The sequence below is a fragment of the Cricetulus griseus genome, chromosome 5 (genome assembly GCF_003668045.3).
Source record: "Cricetulus griseus strain 17A/GY chromosome 5, alternate assembly CriGri-PICRH-1.0, whole genome shotgun sequence".
In the NCBI taxonomy this organism is placed as follows: domain Eukaryota; kingdom Metazoa; phylum Chordata; class Mammalia; order Rodentia; family Cricetidae; genus Cricetulus; species Cricetulus griseus.
Genome location: NC_048598.1, coordinates 178,900,089 through 178,922,877, shown reverse-complemented (window position 1 = coordinate 178,922,877; position 22,789 = coordinate 178,900,089). Strand labels below are relative to the sequence as shown.

At 41.3% G+C, this 22,789-nt stretch overlaps 1 protein-coding gene and 1 gene segment (V, D, J or C); both read right to left on the bottom strand.

Annotated features, from left to right (window-relative positions):
- Positions 1 to 8,071: 8,071 nt before the first annotated feature.
- On the bottom strand, positions 8,072 to 13,559 carry LOC113831629. Its single transcript, XM_035445901.1, has 4 exons — positions 13,514 to 13,559; positions 13,097 to 13,431; positions 9,786 to 10,088; positions 8,072 to 8,107 (listed from the first exon to the last, which is right to left on the bottom strand). Exons 1-4 carry the CDS (start codon positions 13,557 to 13,559, stop codon positions 8,072 to 8,074), a joined length of 720 nt encoding a protein of 239 aa, XP_035301792.1.
- An 8,059-nt stretch (positions 13,560 to 21,618) lies between these two features.
- On the bottom strand, positions 21,619 to 22,124 carry LOC113838436. The segment is given in 2 exon segments: positions 21,619 to 21,998; positions 22,079 to 22,124. Coding segments are annotated over 2 exon segments (426 nt in total).
- Positions 22,125 to 22,789: the final 665 nt, after the last annotated feature.

Below are 22,789 nucleotides of genomic sequence, written 5' to 3'. Positions count from 1 at the left end.
CAATGCCCAGAGGGAGGAAACACTAAAGTCAATATCTCTACCCTGAGCCCTAAGCAACCTGGCTTATGCCCTAGATGTAGAAAAGGAAATCATTGGGCTAAGGATTGTAGATCAGTAAAAGACATCAGTGGACAGCCTCTTGTTCAGGGGTATGGAGGAGCCCGTCCAAAAAATGGACGAAGGGGCCCACGACCCCAAGGCCCACAAATATATGGTGCCATGGAGGATCAGAACCAGGAGCAGAGTCTTGAAACCTGGCCCTCTCTTCAACATCCGAGGGAACGAGAGCTACTACAGGCTCCGCGGGGCTGGACTTAGGCTCCACCACCAGACTCGTATTAACTCCCAGATTGAATGGGGGTCCAGCTCATTGACACTTATTTTAAGGGACCCCTTGAGCCTGGCACAGTAGGCCTACTTATAGGAAGATCATCTGCAGCCTTGAAAGGTCTATGAGTACATCCTGGAGTTATAGATCCTGATTACATGGGTGTGGTAAAGATCATGGTAGAATCTCCTAGAGGGATTACAGCTATTTCTCCTGGAGACAGGATAGCACAGCTACTGCTTTTGCCAAGTTTACATGACAAGTTTCCAGCTCAAACCAGAGAGAGAGGAGAGGGAAGCTTTGGTTCCACTGGATCAAACTTAACTTTCCTAGCTTTAGATCTTGATCAACGTCCGACCTTTGAGTTAATAGTGAATGGTAAGAAAATCCTAGGCTTACTAGATTCTGGAGCTGATAAGAGCATCATAGCCACCAAAGATTGGCCCTCTGGCTGGCCTATACAGGTTTCTTCTCAAACTTTACAAGGTTTGGGATATGCTAAGGCTCCTGATATGTGTGCTAGACAATTGCCTTGGAAAGATCAGGAAGGGCATTCAGGGACCATGCAGCCTTATGTATTAGACTTACCAATTTCACTATGGGGAAGAGATTTGTTAAAGGATATGGGTTTTAAACTCACAAATGAATACTCAGAAACATCTCAAGATATCATGAAATGAATGGGATACGTCCCAGGTCGAGGCCTCGGAAAACATCTGCAGGGTCGAACTAGTCCTATTATTCCACAACCGAGAGCAAAGAATCTAGGTCTGGGTTTTTCCAAGGGGCCACTGAGGGAGGTATTCCTATTACGTGGAAAACATAGGAGCCGGTATGGGTTCCTCAGTGGCCACTTTCCTCTGAAAAACTGGAGGCTGCTAGGACGCTAGTGCAGGAGCATCTGGATCTGGGGCATATAAAATCCTCTGTATCTCCATGGAATACTCCTATTTTTGTCATTAAGAAAAAAATCTGGTAAATGGAGATTACTTCATGATCTCAGATCACCTATGGGGTGACGGCAGCTTTTACAGTTGCTCAGGTAGAAGCACTCAATCGCTTCTGTAACAAGTTAAGATCCTTTGTGGAACTGTGGGTGATTGGGCCATTCTGCGCTGCAGATTTTCAGGTGAAATAGATAATCATTATCCAAAACACCTTCTAATGTCATTTTTTAAAGAACATCTGGTCATTTTTCCTAAAACGACTGCAGCGGCTCCTATTGCTGGAGCCACAAATATTTTCACTGATGGATCCAATACAGGCTATGGAGCCTATATGATAGAGCATCAGGATCCAGTGCAATTTCAATATCAGCCTGGCTCCCCCCAGATTATTGAATGTAAAATTGTCCTTGAAATGTTTAGAAATTGCCCGTTCCCCTTTAATCTAATTTCTGATTCGGCATATGTTGTGAATGCTGTTAAGGCCCTGGAGTGTGTGTGTGTGTGTGTGTGTGTGTGTGTGTGTGTGTGTGTGTATGTGTCTGTGTGTGTGTGTGTCTGTGTGTGTGTGTGTGTGTCTGTGTGTGTGTGTGTGTCTGTGTGTGTGTGTGTGTGTGTCTGTGTGTGTGTGTGTGTGTCTGTGTGTGTGTCTGTGTGTGTGTGTGTGTGTGTGTGTCTGTGTGTGTGTGTGTGTGTCTGTGTGTGTGTGTGTGTGTGTGTGTGTCTGTGTGTGTGTGTCTGTGTGTGTGTGTGTGTGTGTGTGTGTGTGTGTTGTGTGTGTGTGTGTGTGTGTGTGTGTGTGTGTGTCTGTGTGTGTGTGTGTGTGTATGTGTGTCTGTGTATGTGTGTCTGTGTGTGTGTGTGTCTGTGTGTGTGTTTGTGTGTGTGTGTGTGTGTGTGTGTGTGTGTGTGTGTGTGTGTGTGTGTGTGTGTGTGTGTGTTGTATGGAGGTGCTGGGGTTATCCTGTGCCATACACTGACGTCCAGTCATTGTCAGTCAGTGTCAATATAAACGTGCTGCAGAGACAATCCAATTTCATGAAACAGGCAATGATCACCCAGGGCTCCTGATGACATCAAGGCCTCTCCCATCATCAGGTCAGGATCCCCTGCTCTGGCCCAGTGTTGTGTGAGCAGGAGCCCAGAATGCTGAGAGAGTAACAGACTCTATACCAGAGGACTCCACAGTGTGACATTCGGGTCATCTTCATCTCTCAATTGATAAAAAAAAAATGTGATTACAACTAAGAAAAGCAATCCAGGATTAGACATACCTATAAATGATTACTTAGAATTGAAATTATGAGGAAAGGTAAAGGAACTCCCCACAAATCTTTGGTAATAACTTCTACTACAGTATTCGGTGTGCTGTTAAGTACATCAAACTGAATTTTGATATGTGTTTATGTTTGTTCTGATATTGCTGATCTATTTTCCTAGTCAAATTCTTGTTATAGTATATTCCCAGCTACAGAATTACACCATGCATACCCAAACTGTCACTATCAAATTCCTAGCCTCCTCCTCCTCCCTATGAGCTATTTATACACACACACACACACACACACACACACACACACACACACATTGCTGAGGTCACTATAATAGTATCCAGAGTAGGCTCAGGCCTGGAAAAGTAGATTTTCTTTTCATTTTCCAGATTCCTGAAACCTGTAATCTGTAACCCTGAACTAACACCAACCATAACTTCTCCCATTTATCTTCTTTAACTCACAGGTAAACACTCCAGCTTTTCTACCTTCAGCTGAGTCAACGAGTTCACACCAGTGAGCAAGTAGACAATGCGAACCAGGAAATAGCAGCAGAAAGCAGGAAACTGAGATAAGGAAATCTGTTGCCAATGGAAGCTGGGTTAGAACAGACACCTTAGATGACATCACCTGGCTTGTGCACAATGGTCACTCAGACTTTTCACAAGATGGGGAACAAGAAACTCCTGCAATGGAATCATTGCATGGGATTGAGTTGCATTGTAATCTTTACAAGGATGCGAATTTCCAGTATAGACAATGTGGAAAAACAAGCAGTTTTATTTTTGTTTGTATTCCATCTGACCACAGATTGGAAACAGATAGCTTAGATTCTCCATGGGGAAATAATTGTGTGCATAGTAAAATGGAAACAGTAGTAACTGTGATAGAATAGGACATGGCCAAGGGTCCCTAGAAGATTATTTGAACAGGAAGAAGAAACCACGTATTCTAAAATGTAATCAGACGTACACTTATTTACAGGGAAGTACATGGTGTCAAATGAGAACTGCCTGTCATCTGAGGGCCATCTAGTATTTCTGAGTAGCTCCAGCATTTCTTAAGGGCCTGTGTTGTTCCCAAGCTCCTGTGTAGAGAGGCTTGTGTGTGACTTCACACTGAAGTCTCCTCCTGTGCCTCTGGAACAGTAGGTCATGGCAGGAGGTTCATTTAAGAAAACTTGGCGATTGAGGTATCCCTACCAATGCTGATGCTGGGGTTCAAGTACCTATTGCAAATTCTGACTCCAGTAGTCCAGTACCTTCTTTTTGACACAGTTAAAGAATAGTGTTTATAAGTGTAAACACAGGAGGATTTGTTTAATTTGATGGTTTTAATTACATTGCAAGCTTAAGAACTGTTTGGACAATATATCCCAGCATTGGGAGTGAGTGCCAACCTCACAACAGACTTTATACCTCAGCCATGTGCAGTTCACCTCAGGAAATCCCTGCTCTGCCTTGTGGGGTGGGTCACACAGCTGCAGTGATGTGTGGACCCCACTCAGTCTGTGGCACATTCCTTAGGCATAGCCACAACTGCTTCCTGTCAATAATCTAGGAAGTGCTATGACATTCAGATGTATCCAAGGATGGAAGTAATGGAGAACCCAACATAGAATTAATTTTTTAATGGTTAAACTACTGTGAGGCCAAGGTAAGCTGTCTTTCAAAAACATGGTTTGATTATAGAAAAATAAATTCCCAAAGTAGAGAGATGGCTCAGCTGGTTTGAGTTAGATTCACAATCAAAAGTACAAGAAATACTACTGTGTATTCTGTCTTCAGAGACAGAATGAAGAACAAATAAACATAAACACGGCATCTCAGCAACAGAGACAAAAGACTCACTGTGCTCTCTGTGCTTAGGGAGTGGGAAGAAAAAATCAGAGCAAATCAGGTGTTTTGCATTCCCTGCTAGGTTTTCTTAAGGTTGGTAAGGGCTGAGCGCCCCCTGCTGGCCCAGAGCTCCTCTGCAGGGAGGTTTTTGTCTGGGCTCATGCTGAAGTCCCCTCACTGTGTGTCTTGCACAGTAATATGTGGCTGTGTCCTCAGTGGTCACAGAGTTCAGCTGCAGGAAGAACTGGTTCTTGGCTGTGTCTCTGGTGATGGAGATGCGGCTCTTGAGGGATGGGTTGTAGTCGGTGCCACCACTATAACCTATGTACCCCATCCACTCCAGCTTCTTCCCTGGGAACTGCCTGATCCAGGTCCACCAGTAACCACTGGTGGTGATGGAGAAACCAGTGACAGAGCAAGTGAGGGACAGCGACTGTGAGGGCTTCACCAGGCCAGGTCCTGACTCCTGAAGCTGGATCTGGGACAGGACACCTGCAGACAGGAAGAGTCAATTCTGTCAATCACATGTTGTCACATCCCCTCATGGACACATGTATGAAATGGTCACACTCACCAGGAAGGGCTGTCACCAGGTACAGAAGACCCAACATCTCATCTTCTAGGCTACACCCCCTTTTCTCAGAGGTCAGCCTCCTGTGAGAGAGATGTGAGCTACCACAGCCCAAGAGGGGATTTAACTTAGATCTATAAGATTCATTTGCATGTGGGGAGTCACCCTAGTCTTTATAAAAGAGGAGGGTGGATACCACTCCATTTCCTTTTAACAATATGGCCATCATTGCCTCTGACTTCCGACACTGTGAGTTTGGGATAGAGAGCATGGGGACTACAAGGATCACAGGAAACACATCTTTTCATGACCCCACCTCCAAGCCGTAGCCCAAACCCTCACCAAATTCTTCTGCTCCTGTATTTTTTGCTTCTTCTCAACTGCCTTATTTCTTAAAACTTTCTATATTTTTCTGTTTAATTTATTGATTTTTTTCAAGACAGGTTTCTCTGTGGCTTTGGAAGCTGTCTTGGAACCAACTCTTGGTCTGAAACTCACAGAGATTGATCTGTCTTGCCTGCCAAATGCAGGGATTAAAGACCAGGCACCACTAAAACCCATCTTTATCAATTTATATTTTAACATTCAATACCAGTTGCCCACCCTCCTCTCCACCTGTTCCCCCCACTTTCTCCTCACCTTCTATGTTCTCCTTGAACATGGTAAAGCCTCCCCTTGGAATTCTAAAAGCCAGTCCCATCATCTTATGAGTCAGGAAAACTGTATTCCCTGCCTACCACCATGCACCCCTGTGTCTTGGATGAACAACCTATCTCTCCATAAATAGTGGGCTCCACTAAGTCAGATTGTGCTACAGAGTTAGAATCTTGGATCCATTGCCAATGGCCTCATGTATTACCCCCTTCCCACCATCATCACCTACATTAAGGGAGTCTAGTTCAGTCTTATGCAGGTTCCCCATTTCTCAGAACAGAGTGAGTTATCTCTCACTAGCTCGGATCATCTGATTCTGTGGGGTTTCCCCATCGTGGTCTTGACTACTTTGTTCATGTAATCTCTCCTCCCTCACTTTGATTCTACTCCAGGGGCTTGGCCCATTTGTTAGTTATGGATCTCTACATCTGCCTCCATCTGTTTCAAGAATTAAGTTCTAGCTTTTCTGGAGTTGTAGATTGTAGGCTGGGTATCATTTACTTTATGCCTGGTATCCACTTATGAGTGACTAATACTATATTTGTGTTTCTAGGGATGGGTTTTCTCATTCAGGCAGGATTTTGCCAGTTCTATCCATTTGCCTGCAAATTTTAGGATGCCATCATTTCTTAGCACTGAATTCTACTCCATTGTGTAAATGTAACACATTTTTAATCCATTCTTTGGTTGAGTGGCATTTAGGTTGTTTCCAATTTCTGGCTTTTAAGAATAACATTACTATGAAAATAGTTGCTGTTCCTGTGTTTTACTGTCTGAGGTCAGTACTAACCTTCTTTTCACAATTGGGTTCCTATATACCTGGTTTTTTATTAGGAAGCCCACAAAGTTGAACTTTTCTTTCCTTTTGCACCATGAGATGGGTTTCCATCTTTCGCAGAAAGTTAGAACGCTGTCATCTTGTTTTATCATGGGATCCACAACAGAATTCTTGTTCCACCCAGACTCTGGAATGTAGAGCAAACACCTGCTGATAGAAGTGGCTGCATCCCACACTCCCTCCTCCCTCCTCAACTCTCAAGTCCTCCCCATCTGTATTCACCACCATGTTGTCTTTTGAAAACAAATAGCCTTGTAGTAAATAAAATAAAATAAAATAAAGCGAGATCAAATAAAAACTAACATGTTATAACAGGACAAAATAAAACAAATGAAGGAAAAGAGCCAAAGAAAAGGCACAAGAAACAGTTATAGACGCAGAGACTCCTGATTTGTATACTCAGGAATCCCCTAAAAACTCAAAGCTGTGCTATGTAGACAAAGGAATGTAAGGCATAAATAAATAAATATAAAAATCGTAATAAAGCCATGTGATATCATGAGACAGGGAATGTATTTGAATGGATCACTGATGACATCATCTGATGGACCTACAACCTATGCATAGGATATTTGTTTTCCTTGTTATGCTCCCTTAGAAAAATCTTATTTTTCATTTGAAAGATGTGATAATTGGAGACAGCTTTTGGATTACATGTACACTTCTCCTTTCTGCTCTAGAACCCCATCTGCTGTTGACCCACACAGGTCCTAATTTTCCAATACAGATTTTATTCTGAGACAAATTGTCTTCATGGTGAGTGAGAGAATCTTTGAACTGGGTCATTTCTGTTATTGCAGCATTTTCAGGAGAGCGACATTGATTCTAGGAACTAACTGATCTAGTAACCTGCTAGAGAAGGGTTCTAACTGCCTTGCTTAAAATTCAGTTCTCACTGACTGTAATCCAGCAACCCTGGCTCGGTAAGTAATCACTGGTGATTACTAGGTTTGCATCAAAGGGACTCATAATGTTGTTGAAGAATTATTAGCCCAAATGAAAGCAGAAACATGGCAAGTCACATTCATTAAATACTGTTCATGTATGTATGTCTTTTCTTCAGAGAAATGATGAGAAGTTAATACACAGAATCCTGGTGTCCAGAGTGTGTTTAAACTTCAGGTTCACTGTGGTCATCATATGTCACTGGCAGCCATGTGGGCTGACCTCATCCTGGTTTTAGGGAACAGACAATGGATCCCTTGGTTTTCACCTTCACTCTGTAATGTTCAGTGAGTCATGTTTGTCTTGATGTCAGTAATCCCATATTCTATAGTCTGATTGTTCACCAATAATTCTTGACACAAAGCTGAGGTCAGTATAAAAGAATCCAGAGGAGGCTCAGGCCTGGAGAAGTAAGTTTTCTTTTCCTTTTCCAGATTCCTGTGATTATTAACTCTGAACCAACATCTACCCTCACTTCTCCCATTGATCTTCTCTATCTCACAGGTAAACACTCCAGCTTTCCTACCTTCAGCTGTGTCACAGTCCACAGCAGTGAGCATGCAGGCAACATGAACAAGAAAACATCAGGAAAAAGCAGAAAACTGAGATAAGGAACTTTTTTGCCAATGGAAGGGAAATAAAAGAGATATATAAAGGACATCACTTGGCTTGTGCACAATGGTCACTCAGGCTTCTCCACAAGGTGAAGTACAAACATCTTCAAAAGAATCATTACATGGGACATAGGGTTTAAATTAATCTTGACAAGGATGCAAATTTCCAAGTTGCATTGTGGACATCACTTGGCTTGTGCACAATGGTCACTCAGGCTTCTCCACAAGGTGAAGTACAAACATCTTCAAAAGAATCATTACATGGGACATAGGGTTTAAATTAATCTTGACAAGGATGCAAATTTCCAAGTTGCATTGTGTGAAAATGTGAATTATCTGTGCCTTAGTAGAGCATTAACACATTGGTAGCTGGGGACAGTAGACAGATGGTTTCTCCATCTAGGTGAGCTAATAACATTTATTCATGGAAGATCAGGATTCTACTCCCCAAGATGGGAAATAAATAGAAAGGTTTTCAGATGATTTAAATTCCCTGTGATTTCCATCTAAACCTATCATCACCTAATCTGAAAATTGCAGATCATTGTGAGAAAACTTGGAAAGTTTTATATTCTGTTTATTTCATCTAATAGCAAGAAGCAAATGGATGCCATTGCTGTTCCATGGGCTCATAATGATACACCCATTAGAAAATAAGCAAATAGTAATTATCATAGAATAAGATTACCAGAGATCCATAGGATATTTTTTTTAGCAGAAAAGGAAGACCACATATTCTGAAGTGTAGGTGACATATGCTTATTTGTGGGGAAAATCATATAACATGAGGGCATCCAGTTGTTCTGAGTAGCCTCAGCGCTTCTTAAGAGCTATGCTTTCCTTGAACTCTTATGCAGGGAGGTTTGTGTCTGAGTTCACACTGACATTCCTCCCATGTCTCTGGCACAGGAAGGCACACCAGATGGTTCAGACGAAAGAAAACTTGGCTATCAGAAGCATTGTTTCTGACACTGATGCTGGGGTTGAAGTCCTAATTACAAACTCTGTCTCCAGTAGACCATATATGGTCCCAGATTTTTCTATGACACACTTATAAAATGTTAAATGTCAGTGTACACAATGGAGAATTTAATACGATGTTGTAATCACAATGCAAGTTTTGCATTTTTAATGAAAATCCAAAATTTGCTTGGGAGTAACAATCATGACACCACTCTTTGTACCTCACCCATGAACACTTGACCTCAGGAAATCCCATACTCACCTTATATCCTGTATTAACAGCTACAGATATGTGTGGATTCCATACTGTCTGTGGCACATTCCTTAGGCAGAGAGCAACTACTTTCTGTCAAGAATCTAGGAAGTGCTACTGCATGAAGTTATATCTGAGGATGGAGGGAAGATTTAACTTTTTAACGGGTCAACTACTGCAATACCAAGGTCAACTGACTTTCAAAAAGAGACATATATTTTCAAAATATATTCCTAAGACCAGAGGAATGGCTCAACTGCTGAATGCTACAACCACAACAAAAATGACAACAAATATTACTATGCTGTCTTGAGACACACAGTTAGAGGCAAACAAATAAGACTTTACAAAAACACAGCATTTCAGAATCAGAGAGAGAAAGACCCCCTGCCTTCTCTGTGTTTAGGAGGGTGAAAGCAAAGTCATAGGAAACCAGGTGTTTTTCTTGCCAGTCTAAAGTTTTGGAGTTCCTGGTCTTGGTTAGTGCTCAATGACCCTGCTGGCCTAGAGCTCCTCTGCAGGCTGTTTTTTTTTTTTTTGTCTGGGCTAAGCTGAAGTCCCCTCACTGTGTGCCTTTCACAGTAACATGTGGCTGTGTCCTCAGTGGACACAGAGTTCAGCTGCAGGAAGAACTGTTTCTTGGATGTTTCTCTGGTGATGGAGATTCCGTTCTTGTGGGATGGGTTGTAGTTGGTGCTACCACCATAATAATTTACGTACTCCATCCACTCCAGCTTCTTCCCTGGGAACTGTGTGATCCAGTGCCAGACATAACCACTGGTGGTGATGGAGAAACCAATGACAGAGCAAGTAAGGGACAGCGACTGTGAGGGCTTCACCAGGCCAGGTCCTGACTCCTGAAGCTGGATCTGGGACAGGACACCTGCAGACAGGAAGAGTCAATTCTGTCAATCACATGTTGTCACATCCCCTCATGGACACATGTATGAAATGGTCACACTCACCAGGAAGGGCTGTCACCAGGTACAGAAGACCCAACAGTCTCATCTTCTAGGCTACACCCCCTTTTCTCAAAGGTCAGCCTCCTGTGAGAGAGCTGTGAGCTCCCACAGCCCAGGAGGGGATTTAACTTAGAGTTAGAAGATGGATTTGCATTATGGGGGTTTATCTTTTCCTTATAAAAGAAGAAGGTGGATACCACTCCATTTCCTCATTACAACACAGCCAGCACTGTGTCTGACTTCCTACAGAGTGAGTCTGGAATAGAGAGCATGGGGACTACAGGGATCACAGGAAACACATATTTGCATGAGCCCATCTCCACTGCCTAGGCCAAGGCCCCAGCAAATTCTTCTGCTCCTGTATATTGCTTAGCTTTTTTCCATTCATTTATTTCTTAACATATTATAATTATTTTTCTTTAATTAATTAATTATGAATTATTTTTTGTATTCTAATCCCAGTTCCCACTTCCTCCTCTCCTCTGGTTCCTCCCACTCCCCCACCTCCCATCTGCTCCTTGGAGAGCCTAAGGCCTCCCCTAGGAATCTACTAATTATTCAAATACTTAATTCATTTTTCTTTTTATACATTAACTCTTTACAGATACATGCTTATCTTTCCAGATATTATACCATAATTTCATCAAAATTTAAAAATTAAAAATCACTGTTTGATAATTGAAGGGGAACTAATGTAAAGATCAATGAATAATGAAGCATACATTAAATTATTGTAATGAAACTGGACTCAGAACAGCAACAGGGGGAATTTTAACATGCACAAGGACTCAAGGTTCATCCTCATTATATAATACATATTTATGTGCATATAATAAAAATTAATATTACATAAACATAACAATAATAGGCTGTTCCTCGAGAAACACTAAACCCAACACAACTGCTTTTACTTATATGCCACATGTTTGTGTTTGGGGTGTGTTAGTTAAAATCTTTGGCATTTGTACCATTATTTTTCTTCAAAGGGAATATAGGTTCCTTGTCTTTGGTTACCACAGGAAGGAGAGGAATATGCAACCTGGTTTTTAGTGCCATGGTTTTAATGTATTTCCATCTCTCCAATTCACCTGAGGATGCAGGAATTTCTTGGTAGTAATGGTATCAGTCTCGAGGAGGACCCTTGGAATAGTCCCCCCTGTATTAGGAATCGGCAATGGAAAGTAGTTGTTTAAGAGATTAATTAATTCAGCTATTACAGAAACAATGTTATGGCTAAGAGTTCTTATGGACTATGACATTTTTGGTTTTGTGCCATTTGCAGGAAACTGACTAATATAACTGTGTAAGTTTGGTTTGCATGTCAGTATAAATGTCTGAATTATAACTACACATATTAAAACAAAACTGTATGCTACAGAATCAACTGACTCCTGTTTGCTTTGCTCTAATTTCAATATCAAGAAACAGATGCACCCTCTGTTACAGGAGAGAAGCAGCAAGAACCAGTCCTTTGCATGACTTCTGTTCTACCTGCACCACAGACTCTGAATATAATGATATTGGCAATGAAATCTGCACAGGCTGATGGAATTTCCTCAGTCACAACTTTCTTATCAGCTTCTGCTACCATTGACTTCTTAGGGACTTGTAGATCAACAATGCCGCCTGCTGGTTTGGAGAATCTACTACTGTAAGTTTGTCTATGGGCTCACACACAGTGCCCAAACTATGGCTCTCTCTCCTGTGTTTATTGACTTGGGTTATGTTGAGCAGATATGCAAAGGATGAATGGTTGCCATGAGTTTTGGCCTGGGGGGGGGATGGACATGGAAACTCCTAGCAACCCAAAGGTGATAAAGACCAAACACCGGCATCTTGTCATCTTTAGAGAGCTCTCAGTTCCATGCTGCAAAAGTGGACTCTGTTCTTTATTCAGCATCTTCCTGGCTGTTTCTAACCATGCTTCCTTAGCCAGGAGGCCATTATTCTCTCCTGCCATCGACCCCTATGCTTGGTTGCTTCTAACTCTCTGTCCTCACTTGTTACTTCCACACCTAGCCCTCTGTCCAGGTACAGGCCTATTCAAATGCTTAGTCTTGTAGAGATGCAAACTGAGGTTTTTACCTTGGGATATTTCTTAATAATATTTCCTGGCCCCCGGCAGTACAGAACTAAATAGACAATTCTCAATGGAGGAATCTAAAAGGGCTGAAAGACACGTAAGAAAGTGTTCGACATCCTGAGTTTCATTTCATCAGGGAAATGAAAATCAAAACAACACTGAGATACCGTCTTACTCCTGTCAGAATGGCTAAACCAAACACACCAATGACAGTTTATGCTGGAGAGGATGTGGAGAAAGAGGAACACTCCTCCACTGCTGGTGGGAGTGCCAACATGTACAGCCACTTTGGAAATCAGTATGGTGTTTCCTCAGCAAAATGAGAATGAGTCTACCACAAGATCCAGCAATTTGACTCTTAGATGTATACCACAAAAAAACACATTCCTACAACAAGGACATCTGTTCAACCATGTTCATCACAGCATTATTTGTAATAGCCAGAACATGAAAATATTTTTGTTTTCCCAGAATATTTATTTGGAATTTCTGAGCCAATTCACAATTTAGTTGTTTAAGAGCTATACCAACAAAGGTCCCAGTCTCATATAATCCAGAGATAGTTTTATTATAATGTGCAACCACAATTTTCACTTTTATTGTTTTATTAATAAAGAAAAATATCAATAGAGGTGGTCACTGGAGAAGATTTTGTCAAGGTATGGTAAACAATCCGGCATCCTAAATCGGCATCACTTCATGCACAGTTGTGATTTTGAGAATTTGGTAAGACTGTGTCAACTGACAGACACTCAGATTGCTTGTTTCTGAGCCAGTCTCCTGGCTGGTCCTCTGTGTCATCTCAGCTTCCTGCTCCTACAGGTTTTCTGACACACTCAGGATGTGGTTGCAACACTGTGTCTCTCGCACAGTAATAGACAGCAGAGTCCTCAGATGTCAGGCTGCTGAGCTCCTTGTAGGCTGTGCTGGAGGATGTGTCTGCAGTCAGCGTGGCCTTGCCCTGGAACTTCTGATTATCCTTTGTATCACCATCTCCAGGATAAATCCATCCAATCCAATCCAAGCCTTGTCCAGGCTTCTGCTTCACCCAGTGCATAAAATGATCAGTGAAGGTGTAGCCTGAAGCCTTGCAGGACATCTTCACTGAGGATCCAGGCCTCCTCAACTCAGTCACAGACTGCTGCAGCTGGACCTGGGAGTGGACACCTGTGGAGAGAAAGGCAGAGTGGACTTCAGTGTCACCTGAGTGTGTGACCTCTTCTCAAGACTGGAACTGGGTACCCCTTACCTTTAGATGCTGTCACCAGGAAGAGGATGATCCAGCTCCATCCCATGGTGAGGACCTGTGTGCTCAGTGACTGTGGAGAGGACACTGGTCATATGCTGGTCATGGTATGGACTTCTCTTATTTACCACCATGGACTCACATCATTTGCATATTCATGAGGCAGTTTTTTTTAAAAAATAGGCAACTGGTTTAGTTGGAGAAGACAGGGTAGGGTACAACTAGCTCAAACAGCAAGATGCTGATTCCCAAATCCTCAACATGTCTCAGGAAGTAGCCATTCCTGAGACCTATGCAGACCCTGTGGAAACAAGAAGGCCTGCTCTCTCAATTTTCGAATAGAATCCCAATCTGAGATACCTATCCTCTTGAAATAAAATGTTTCTCAGGTCGTGGTAATAATTGTGTCTGGAAATTTCAAAAATTCTGAAATCAGGAGAACTTGCCATCTTCTTTCATATACAAAAAATTAATATTTGCTTTTCCAGGAGGTTGCAGGTATGAGTTTAGTGTGTGTGTGTGTGTGTGTGTGTGTGTGTGTGTGTGTGTGTGTGTGTGTTTCCTTTTCTTTTTGTCTGTTTGTTTTCTTCTATAGGGATAAAAATCATTGCATACTTGAGTGGTATGGAGGTGATTAAGATCAGAAAGGAATAGAGCAGTAAATCTATTATCTGAAACAATTATATGAAAAAAATAACTATCAAAAAATCAATAAATCTTAATACACCAAATAAGAAAATAGCAAATTATGCCATATTTAGCAAAACATATTTTACTGTGTCTTAAAATTCAAGACTTCACGTATCAACTGCAATAGATGTTGTTCAGAAAACAGATTTTTAAAAAGATTCCTTAGAGACTATGATGTCACCTCCTCTCTTCAACTAATTTTTGTCCTGATGATTTTTGGCTCCATTGTGACATTTGTTGGTCCTGAGCGCACCTGCATGTTGGTATGTCTTGGCTTAGACTCAAATTTCACTGTGTAGCTTGAGCATTAACACATCCATGCTACCACAATACATACCAAGCTCAGCTGCAGAGAAAAATTGCTCTTGTTTTCCTGGAGATCCTGCACACATGTCGCTGAAATTGATTTTCAGTTGGGCCTCTATTGACACTAATATTCCTCACAATGCCATGGTCTTTCCTGGGGGCAGATGGATCCACATCCAGCACTACCCACTGGTACTACAGAGTCACACTCCAAAGAATTACAGCATGTTAAATCACTGCTCCTAGGAAAAATAAACATCTTATTCATGGTAGACCTGATGAGGAATGCCTTTCTGTATTCTGTGAATATATGTTTCTCTTATTGGTCAGTGAATAAATCTGTTTCAGCCAATGGACTGGCATGATTTAACCAGGCGAGAAATCCAAAAAAGGATAAAGAAACGTGTAGGGAGACACTTTAAACAGGCCTCCCTAGGGCTGGCTACAGGTGTGCCTGCCTATGCCCATCAGGGTGTGGTCAAGGTGATGTCAGTGTAGCATGGTAAAGGTTTAAGGAGATAGGGACTGCACATGGTAGTCTCTCTTTTCCCTGCTGTTTTTGCTTATGTAATTGTCTGCCGGTTGGCTACCTAATAAATATATATCTTGACCATCACAGGCTATGTATTATTTATTAACTGTAATGTGAAAGTAGTAGGGCGAGTCAGAGTGATGCCATGTAGATGTCAAGGAGGAATGAGACTTCAAATCACCTGTAAGGCAAACCACATGGAGATACACAGATTAATAGAAATGGGTTAATGTTTAGGAGTTTAGACCATAAGAAGCCTCAGCTTGCAGTCAAATAGTTGATAATTAATATAAGATTCTGTGTGTTTATTTGCAACTTAAACAAGTGCAGAACTGGGTCAGACAGAAACTTCCATCTACATAGACCCATTGTGCTTTGTAGGGAATCATGGAGTTGACCTGGTCTAGTTGGTTTGAAAAGCACATGTCAGAGTTTTTCAGGGTAGAGACCTTGGCTCCTGGGGCATTTTTTTTCTGAGAAACTGAGGCACTCCCTCAGTCAGTGAAGATTCAAGCCACCCCTGTTTCTCCTTGTCCCTAGGAGTATTCAAAGCATGTAGAAGCTTGACAGGAAAATTGGTCTTAAAAATGAATTTAAACCCCACTGTGTTTACCTTGAAAATGTCATTGTGTCCTGACAAATACCATTGTATTGATCCTGGCAACCACCTTTATAGTCTGTTTGTGAAAAGAGGATGGATTCTCTGTTTGTGATGAATATAGAAGTCAGATTGCTCACAACAAACTTGTCACAGCATCAGTCTTGTGGCCCCTCCATCCTGAACTGGTTAAAATTCAGCTCTCACTGACCATTATCAGTAAACTCTGCCTTGGTGAGTAAACACTGGTATATACAAGGTTTGTGTCAACTGGATTTATAGGTTTATTGAACTTTTGATTACAAAATCAGAAAAATCTCAGTTCACATTTGTTAAATAGTGCTTATATATTTATCTCGTTTCTTCTCTAAGAAACTGAGAATTTAATTCTCAGGTTCCTGGTGTCCATAATGTGTCCAACCTGCATGTTCAGTGTGGTCCTATGTCACTGGCAGCCATGTGGCCTGACCTCACCCTGTCATTTGGTACAGACATTGGATCTCTTTTTTTCCATCACACTGTGCTGATTATTATCTGTACTTTTCTTGATCTCTGTAATCCCACATTCTGTACTCTGTTTGTTCACCTTAGCTGAGGTCACTATAATAGAATCCAAAGAAGACTCAGCCAGGACAGTACATTCTCTTTTCCTTTACAGATGCTGAAATCTGTGATCATTAACCCTGAACCAACACCATCACTCCTCCCATTTATCTTTCTCTAACTTACAGGTAAACACTCAAGCTTTCATACATTCAGCTGCATCAAAAAGTTCACTTCAGCAAGCATGCAGGTAATGTGAGCAAGAAAACAGCAGTAAAAAGCAGAAAACTGAGATAAGGAACCCTGTTGCCAACAGAAGGGAGATAGAACAGAGAAGAGATATCCATTAAATCTAACCAACATGGCTGCTGAATTGTGACCAAAACATTAATGTCATCAGTAGATATGCTAACACAAAAGGAGGGCATCTCACCTGCTCTCAACCCTAGTCAGAGGAACACAGACAACTAAGGAATTTTGTGTCTGAGAAATAATCTTCTAGAAAGAAGAATTCAGCAAAACAAAAAGCTCTGAAATCACATTTGCAAGTAACATTTTATGGACTGAGAAGATTTTTCTTATTTATTTAGGTGTGTAATATATATGTAGATATATAAATACACATACATATTTAAGAAAAAGGGATTAAATATGAAAGAAAGAAGCAGAATAAAATATAAAATTTTACTCATGCATAATAATTCTTTGAAAAAGATATTAATATTGAAAATTGAAGAAATACTGATGAGTGTATAAATGATCAGGTCTCAGATGCCTGTGACTTCTCTTTGGACTCTTTTCTTTCTGCTGTTACCTTGTCCAACTTTGATGTGATGGTTCTTGTTCTGATTATTGTATTTTATTTCATTGTATTTCACTGTTAACAACAAACATAAATGCACCACTGGAAACTATGGTCACAAACTATGAAAATTTTAAAAGAACTATTTGAAGAGAACAACACGGGGCTTGAAATCTAACTGGAATGTATAAGGAAACAGAAGCCATTGTTTTGTTTGTGTTTGGTTTTAATCATAGTTCCAGTGCTTCTAAAAGAATATATGCCACTCTCATTGATTTGGATTATTCCCAAGATCAAGATGATAAGACCTTAATGCTTAACAGTTTTTACACTATGGATATGAGACACAAGTAAGTCAAGGTGAAACTGATTTGTAGACTTCCTCAATATTGACTGATGCTCCTATTTCCAAAAGTACTTGTTCAAGCTACAGAGGGTGAAAATTCATCAAAGATTTCCCAGCTGTGTACTATTCCTACTACAATTCTTCCCTGACAAGACAGAGATATTCACTTGCAAACTAGTGGTAAGATTCCTTTGAGAGGCAACTAGGCTTTGATTACTTGAAATTGAATTGTAAGACACAAGAGGGATAAATGCCTTGTAACATTTTTTCATTTAAAATAATGTTTATATACAGTACATCAGATCACAATTCTCCCATCTCCCCCAAGATTCTCACACCTCCCCACCATTCAAACTTCAGGCCTTCTTCTCCTCCTGTTTCTCTTTAGAAATTAAAATGGCAAATAAAATGAAATGTAAACAATCCATAAAAGAATAAAAGACTCAAGAAGTACAGGCAGGTGCACATAGCAACACACACACATACACACACACGCACACACACACACACACACACACACACACACACACACACACACACACACACACACACACACACACACACACACACACACACACACACACACACACACACACACACACACACACACACACCAGCATAATCGCTGTCACCAAGTAATTGGTCTTGGGAAGTTTCAGTACTCTAGGCCTACTGTGTTGTGCAATGGCCCTAGCATCATCTTTACATTATGTCCTCCATTGCAATTGAGGACCAGGCTCCAATACTGCTGTAGCCAACTCTTTCCAGTCGCTCTGGGATAGTTCTGTTACTAGTTGACCACGAATTAAACATCTGCCTCACAAAGGGTAAATGCATACCATATGAGATGATCACTTCTTTAAATCTCCACAAATATATTATTTCCACAATAATCCAGTCAGATCTTACACAGGCTGGAGATATCTGTCATTTGGCATGTGTTCCTGTTAGGTAACTGGATAATTTAAGGGTGGGTGTTTGAAAGCATTGGGTTATTCCTCTCTAATCTTATAATGTAATACTGATGTTGAATCTCCTTTCAGTTCCTCTGACTTTGTCTGAATATCTCTTAAGGATTATATCTTATCAGTCAAAATGGAATTATTTTCTTTATTAACTCTTTCTAAGACCTGCATCCTGGCATCAAATCAAGCAACTTGGCACACATTTAATTGTATCGTTTTTAAACCACATATCATATAACCTCACAGAGACATATCTCCTTCCATCATAAAGGAGTTTCCAATTTGTTAACTTTGGAAAAAACTTTTTTTAAACAACACCCTCTCTGAGAATTTCCAATTCTGTCTCCAAATCAGTTGATGATGATGGTGGAATGTGACACTTAGCGAGACTGAGTGAAGATCACAGGCTGTAAAGAGCTTGGTGAGCACATACAGCTGCCATGATGGCCTGTCAGCAGTCTGAGGAGAATGGAAGGGAGAGGGAACTGGGATTGATATGTAAATTAAGATTATTTCTAATTTAAGTAAAATTTATATATAAAAAAGGAAACAATGCCCCCATTAGCTACTGTTGGCATTAAAGGTATTTGGGTTTTTTCTTCTTTTCTCTTGTCACTAAAAAGAAGATAAATATCACCTGCTTAGTGTTGGTTTAAAGTTGTATAGAGTTGGGTATGGAAGGTGATGCTCAGTCTCTGGTATCTCTTTTAGATATGTTTAAGGGTCTGGATGGGAAGGGTATGGTTAGGGTTGGATATAGGTAGTTTAACATACTTCTTGTGAACTATTTTTAGCAACTATGAGCTATAAATAATCTAAATTGTTAGATTCTTGTATGTTGACTGCATAAGGTCTTCTTTTTGTTTATGATATTTTGCACAGAAATATAAAGACCTTTCAGTTCTATCTCTGTCATTCATATATATATATATATATATATATATATATCATTGATTATATATAATTGTACCTGCTAAATTATTTTGGGAAGCTTCAGCCATTGTACAACTATGTTTCTGAGAATTACAGATCATAGTTATACATGTTTCTTATACCTATGAGATTAGTCAGACAGATATATAATATTCAAACACTTCATAGACCATAAATGTTTAAATACTAGTACTCTGTTGACATGAGACACAATTGCTCCTGACAGCACCAAGCTATTCCAGTGAGCATGGTGGGCACCATTGACAAATCCCTCTGGAGTTCATTCTCTCCTTGGCTACTGGCCTCTTGTGCAAAGACCTGACCCCACATCAACAGCTGACTCTGGACATGATGTCCTACTGAACTTTCAGGAGATAAACTTAAAGAAGACTGCTGAACACTGCCAATCAGGGTAAGACAGTCTTTTAACCTCCCTGCTTCTGTGTTGGTCAGTCAGTTACTCTAGGTCTTAGACAAAGCTGGTTGCCCCTACGCTGCTATGAGACTCTGGGTGACTGTCCAGGTAGCCTGTTGGTTCTGTCTTCTCTGCACCTTTGGAAGTTGCTCACCTGCATTTCTTGCCTACCCTAGTATTGTTATCTTCCTTCTCAGGTCTCTGATGAGTTTGATGATTAGACTGTCACAAGTATTGTTCTGTCATCCTAGATAGAAATATTAGGTACAGGATTAAAATTTTCCAGTTTAAGACAACTTCATGGTAATTTCTGTTATGTCTTTGCCCTAGGACTGGATATGTAGTTCATGGCAATTGCTCTGTGTTGCTTCACTGGCCATAGGTCATGAATTGTGTATGATTTTACCATGCCTTCTCCAAGAGCATACTTAATATTTGCTATCATTGTGTATAGTTTTGTATCAAGTCTAAATCTTATTTAGACTAAAAGGGGAATTGTAGTAACATATTCATCCACTGTACCTGTAGCATTGACATCCCCTTTTGGGCGTGGTCAAAGATGTGGATGTGATTGGTTAAAAGGAATAGGATTGGGGATCCAGAAGCCCCTTCTTCAGTTCTCAGAGAGCATCCAGATGTCAGGGTCTGCATCCTTGGAGTGGGAGTCCATGACAGTCACTGTTTTCTGTGTAAGATTCTTTTCCCCAAATGAACTCCACTGCATCTTATTGGTCAAGCATCCTGATTTTCATGTCCAATGTGAAGACTTGATGCTGGAAGAGAAAACAGAAAGTAAGGAGTTCACAGGAAATCCTCAAAGGAAAACCATCTCAATGCTCACTTTCCAGGGTGATTCTCAGAGAACCACCCAATCAATGCACAGGGGAAGAGGGACAGGCGGCTCCTTCCATACTCTTTCCCTCCTGCTTTCCTCATGACAAACCTGAGATCTGTGCTCTGAGCTCCTCTGGAATTCATCTCCTTCATGAAACTGAGGGAAAGCAATGAAAGAGGAACTTTGCCCACTAAGGGAGCCACTGTGATGGGGGACAAGAGGTTCAAAACCTTAAGAACCACAAGAATCATGAGGAGCAGAGGCAACGACCATGTCCTCTAGGAGAGACACTCACCTGTCTGAGAGAAGAGGCACAGATGAGGGCAATGTGTTATTGGACTTACCTGGTTTTTGGAAAATTCTACCTTATGTATTAATTCACTCAGACTTCTAAATGAATCTTACAGCCTGGGTTGTATAAAGAGCAGAATCATTTCCATTTCATATATAAAAACTTCAAATCCCACACTGAAGGCTGCAAGGTTTCTAATGACACCTCTTCCCACAACTAGTCAATGGTCACATGAGAACTTTGGGGCTCTGCTTCAGATGAAATTTGAATGTTAGAAAGCAGACGTGGAGACGGGAAGAGGGACATGGGAGAAAGATGGAAAGAGAAAAAGACAGAGACGGGGACAGAGAGACTCCAGTATCTGCATATTTTCCTTCTCACATAATGACAGCGGTGTATTTTGTTGATTCAAAGTTGCCCTGGACAACTTTTAACTTTAATAGCATCCTAACAAACCACAATCCAAAGGAGCCTATGGTGTCACTTAATGTTTCCCATATTTGTTTTGTAGAGACGAAGTTCAGCTTATAATTCAATCGAGAGGCAATGAGAATCATGACATATATTGATGCTCAAGACGGAAAAGGAGGCCAAATGATGATTGGTGAGGACAAATATTCTACTCATTATCCCCATCGCATCTATGAAAATAACGACACTGTTTTCTTATGGCCTTTACTGCCACCCGAGGATCTGTGAAAGCAGAAACACAATGGCAAGGGATAATGTCCTTTTGGACAGCGTGTGGTTGGTGGACATAACACTCCCCATCCCACAGGAAGTGGGTGGTCCTTCCTCACTGTGCTGCTTCCGGGTTGAGACTAGACTGCATGAGTTCACAGTGCCCGCTGTCACAGAGGCACTCCTGTCCCCAGCAGGAAGGCTTGTTTTTGTGCAGGCTCACACTGAAGTTCCATCACTGTGTCTCGTGCACAGTAATACACAGCTGTGTCTTCAGTGGTCACAGAGCTCAGCCTCAGGGAAAACTGATTCTTCGATGTGTCTACTGTCATGGTTATTCGGCTCTTGAGAGATGGGTTGTAGTAGGTGTTTCCATTGTTATAAATATCACCCATCCACTCCAGCCCTTTCCCTGGATGCTGACGAATCCAATGCCACCAGTAACCGCTGCTAATGGAGTAACCAGTCACAGTACAGGTGAGGGACAGTGACTGCGAGGGCCTCAGCAGACCAGGCCCTGACTCCTGCAGCTGCACCTGGGACAGGACACCTGTGAACAAAGAACAACAGTGAGTCAGGAGCTCAGAACCAGCAGAACAAGGTTCTCCACTGCTTCCCCGTGGAACTCACAGCTGGGAGACATCAGCAGGAAAATGAAGACCCACAAGTATTTCATGTTCTTGGGGGTGAATTTAATGCCCCCCAGAAAAAATATTCTCCAGGGTGTAGGAGGCTCTGAATTTAAGCAGATGCTTGACTTCTGGTGGCATTGCTAGGAATTTGCATGTGGGATGTTCCTCTAAGTAAATGTAGGAGAGCATGCTGCATGATCACTTTCACCACATGTGTGAGAAGGCTGCAAGCTTGTCTCTCTGAGAGCCCAGCTCTCTCTCACTCAGCAACTCTCACAAGCTACTGACATGAAAGGGTGGAATGTGTACAGTGGACTTATCTAGGGCCAGAGTTGTTATTGACACACAGTAGTTAGATAGATAGATAGATAGATAGATAGATAGATAGATAGATAGATAGGTGAATGAATGAATGAATGAATGAAGTATCAAATTTCACATTCACATGAGGTTCCCCAGAATGGTCACTGAGTGACCACATTTGACTCACCAGTTGAACTATTAATATTATTGTCCTTTTTGGGAAATAACAGTGACCTAAGCTCTCAGCTCTGAGTGCAGGGCCCAGGGACACATGTTCTGCTTCTGCTCATGTCATAACCAACACAAGGCAAGTGACATCACATACCATCATCCCAGAGTCATCCCTAAATCACTCCCTGATCTGTACTCAGTTCTCTGAAGTTTCATGTTCATACACTTTACAGTG